Source organism: Malassezia globosa (assembly GCF_000181695.2).
Source record: "Malassezia globosa CBS 7966 chromosome Unknown mgl_sf_13.2, whole genome shotgun sequence".
In the NCBI taxonomy this organism is placed as follows: domain Eukaryota; kingdom Fungi; phylum Basidiomycota; class Malasseziomycetes; order Malasseziales; family Malasseziaceae; genus Malassezia; species Malassezia globosa.
The window spans coordinates 1-956 of NW_001849857.1; the positions used below are offsets into that span (position 1 = coordinate 1).

The 956-nt window shown below is 49.9% G+C and overlaps 1 protein-coding gene across 1 annotated transcript; it reads left to right on the forward strand.

The window, feature by feature from the left end:
* Window positions 1-53: 53 nt before the first annotated feature.
* MGL_4056 (uncharacterized protein) lies at window positions 54-386 on the forward strand (the record flags this gene model as incomplete). The annotated part of the gene is made up of 1 exon (XM_001728753.1): window positions 54-386. One exon carries the CDS (start codon window positions 54-56, stop codon window positions 384-386), a length of 333 nt encoding a protein of 110 aa, XP_001728805.1.
* Window positions 387-956: the final 570 nt, after the last annotated feature.

The following is a 956-nucleotide window of genomic DNA, read 5'->3' on the forward strand; positions in this document are numbered from 1 at the left end:
GCATGGTCGAACTGACGATTTTGAACTTGTCGGATGATGTGCATCCGTTCCACATGCACGGGACCAAGTCTCAGGTGGTTCACAGGGCATACGGAACGGACGGTAAGAAGCCGCAGGTTCCCAAAGTCGAAGAGCAAGAGAATCCGGTTCGAAGGGACACGGTGGCAGTGGATGGATTCGGGAGTGTAACGATCCGATTCGTCGCGAGCAATCCAGGTGCGTGGTTCATGCACTGCCACATGGACTGGCATCTATCTGCAGGCCTGGCGATGGAGATGGTCCAAGCGCCAGAAAAGGCAAAGGAGGTCCTGAAAGTGCCTTCCTACGTGGAAGAACAATGCAAAGTATGGAAGAAGCAATCAGATCAAAAGTTGCGAGGACCTTGATTGACAAATAGTTCTCTCAGCACTTTCAAGACAGTAGTACATACAGAGGTTGAACGAGTTGTCACCGCATCAGTGTAGCAAAGAGTTGTAGCTATCCATGACGTTGTTTCGTCTATTGCCTCTTTCCCGACAGCTGCTCTCGCTCCGTCCTCTCTACGTGTTGAAGCAATAGAAGTGCAGCTGTGTGGGATTTCTACCCAGTAGCACAACCGTTCTACTGCAACGATGCTGGAGGGACAGCTGGCACAGTAAAAATGAGTGTATGAGAGCAACAGGCGGGTGGAGAATAAGCGTGCGTTTTGGGCCAAATTTGACGAAAATTTTGCTTGAGCGGCTCCGAGGGAGGCAATTTTATTTTACATCCACATGTGCTTGATGGCTCAAGTCTGACATGACAATGGGGGGATGGATTGAATGCGAAGAAACTCGCTCGAATACATAGACAAGAGCATTGAAGACCAAATGTACCAGCAAAAAGAGCGCAATTGGCATCATCTTGACGACTAGGTCCAGCACAGACACAATTGCCTGCCCGAATGCCCCGCAACCGGTTTCAGGAACAAGTCAGGA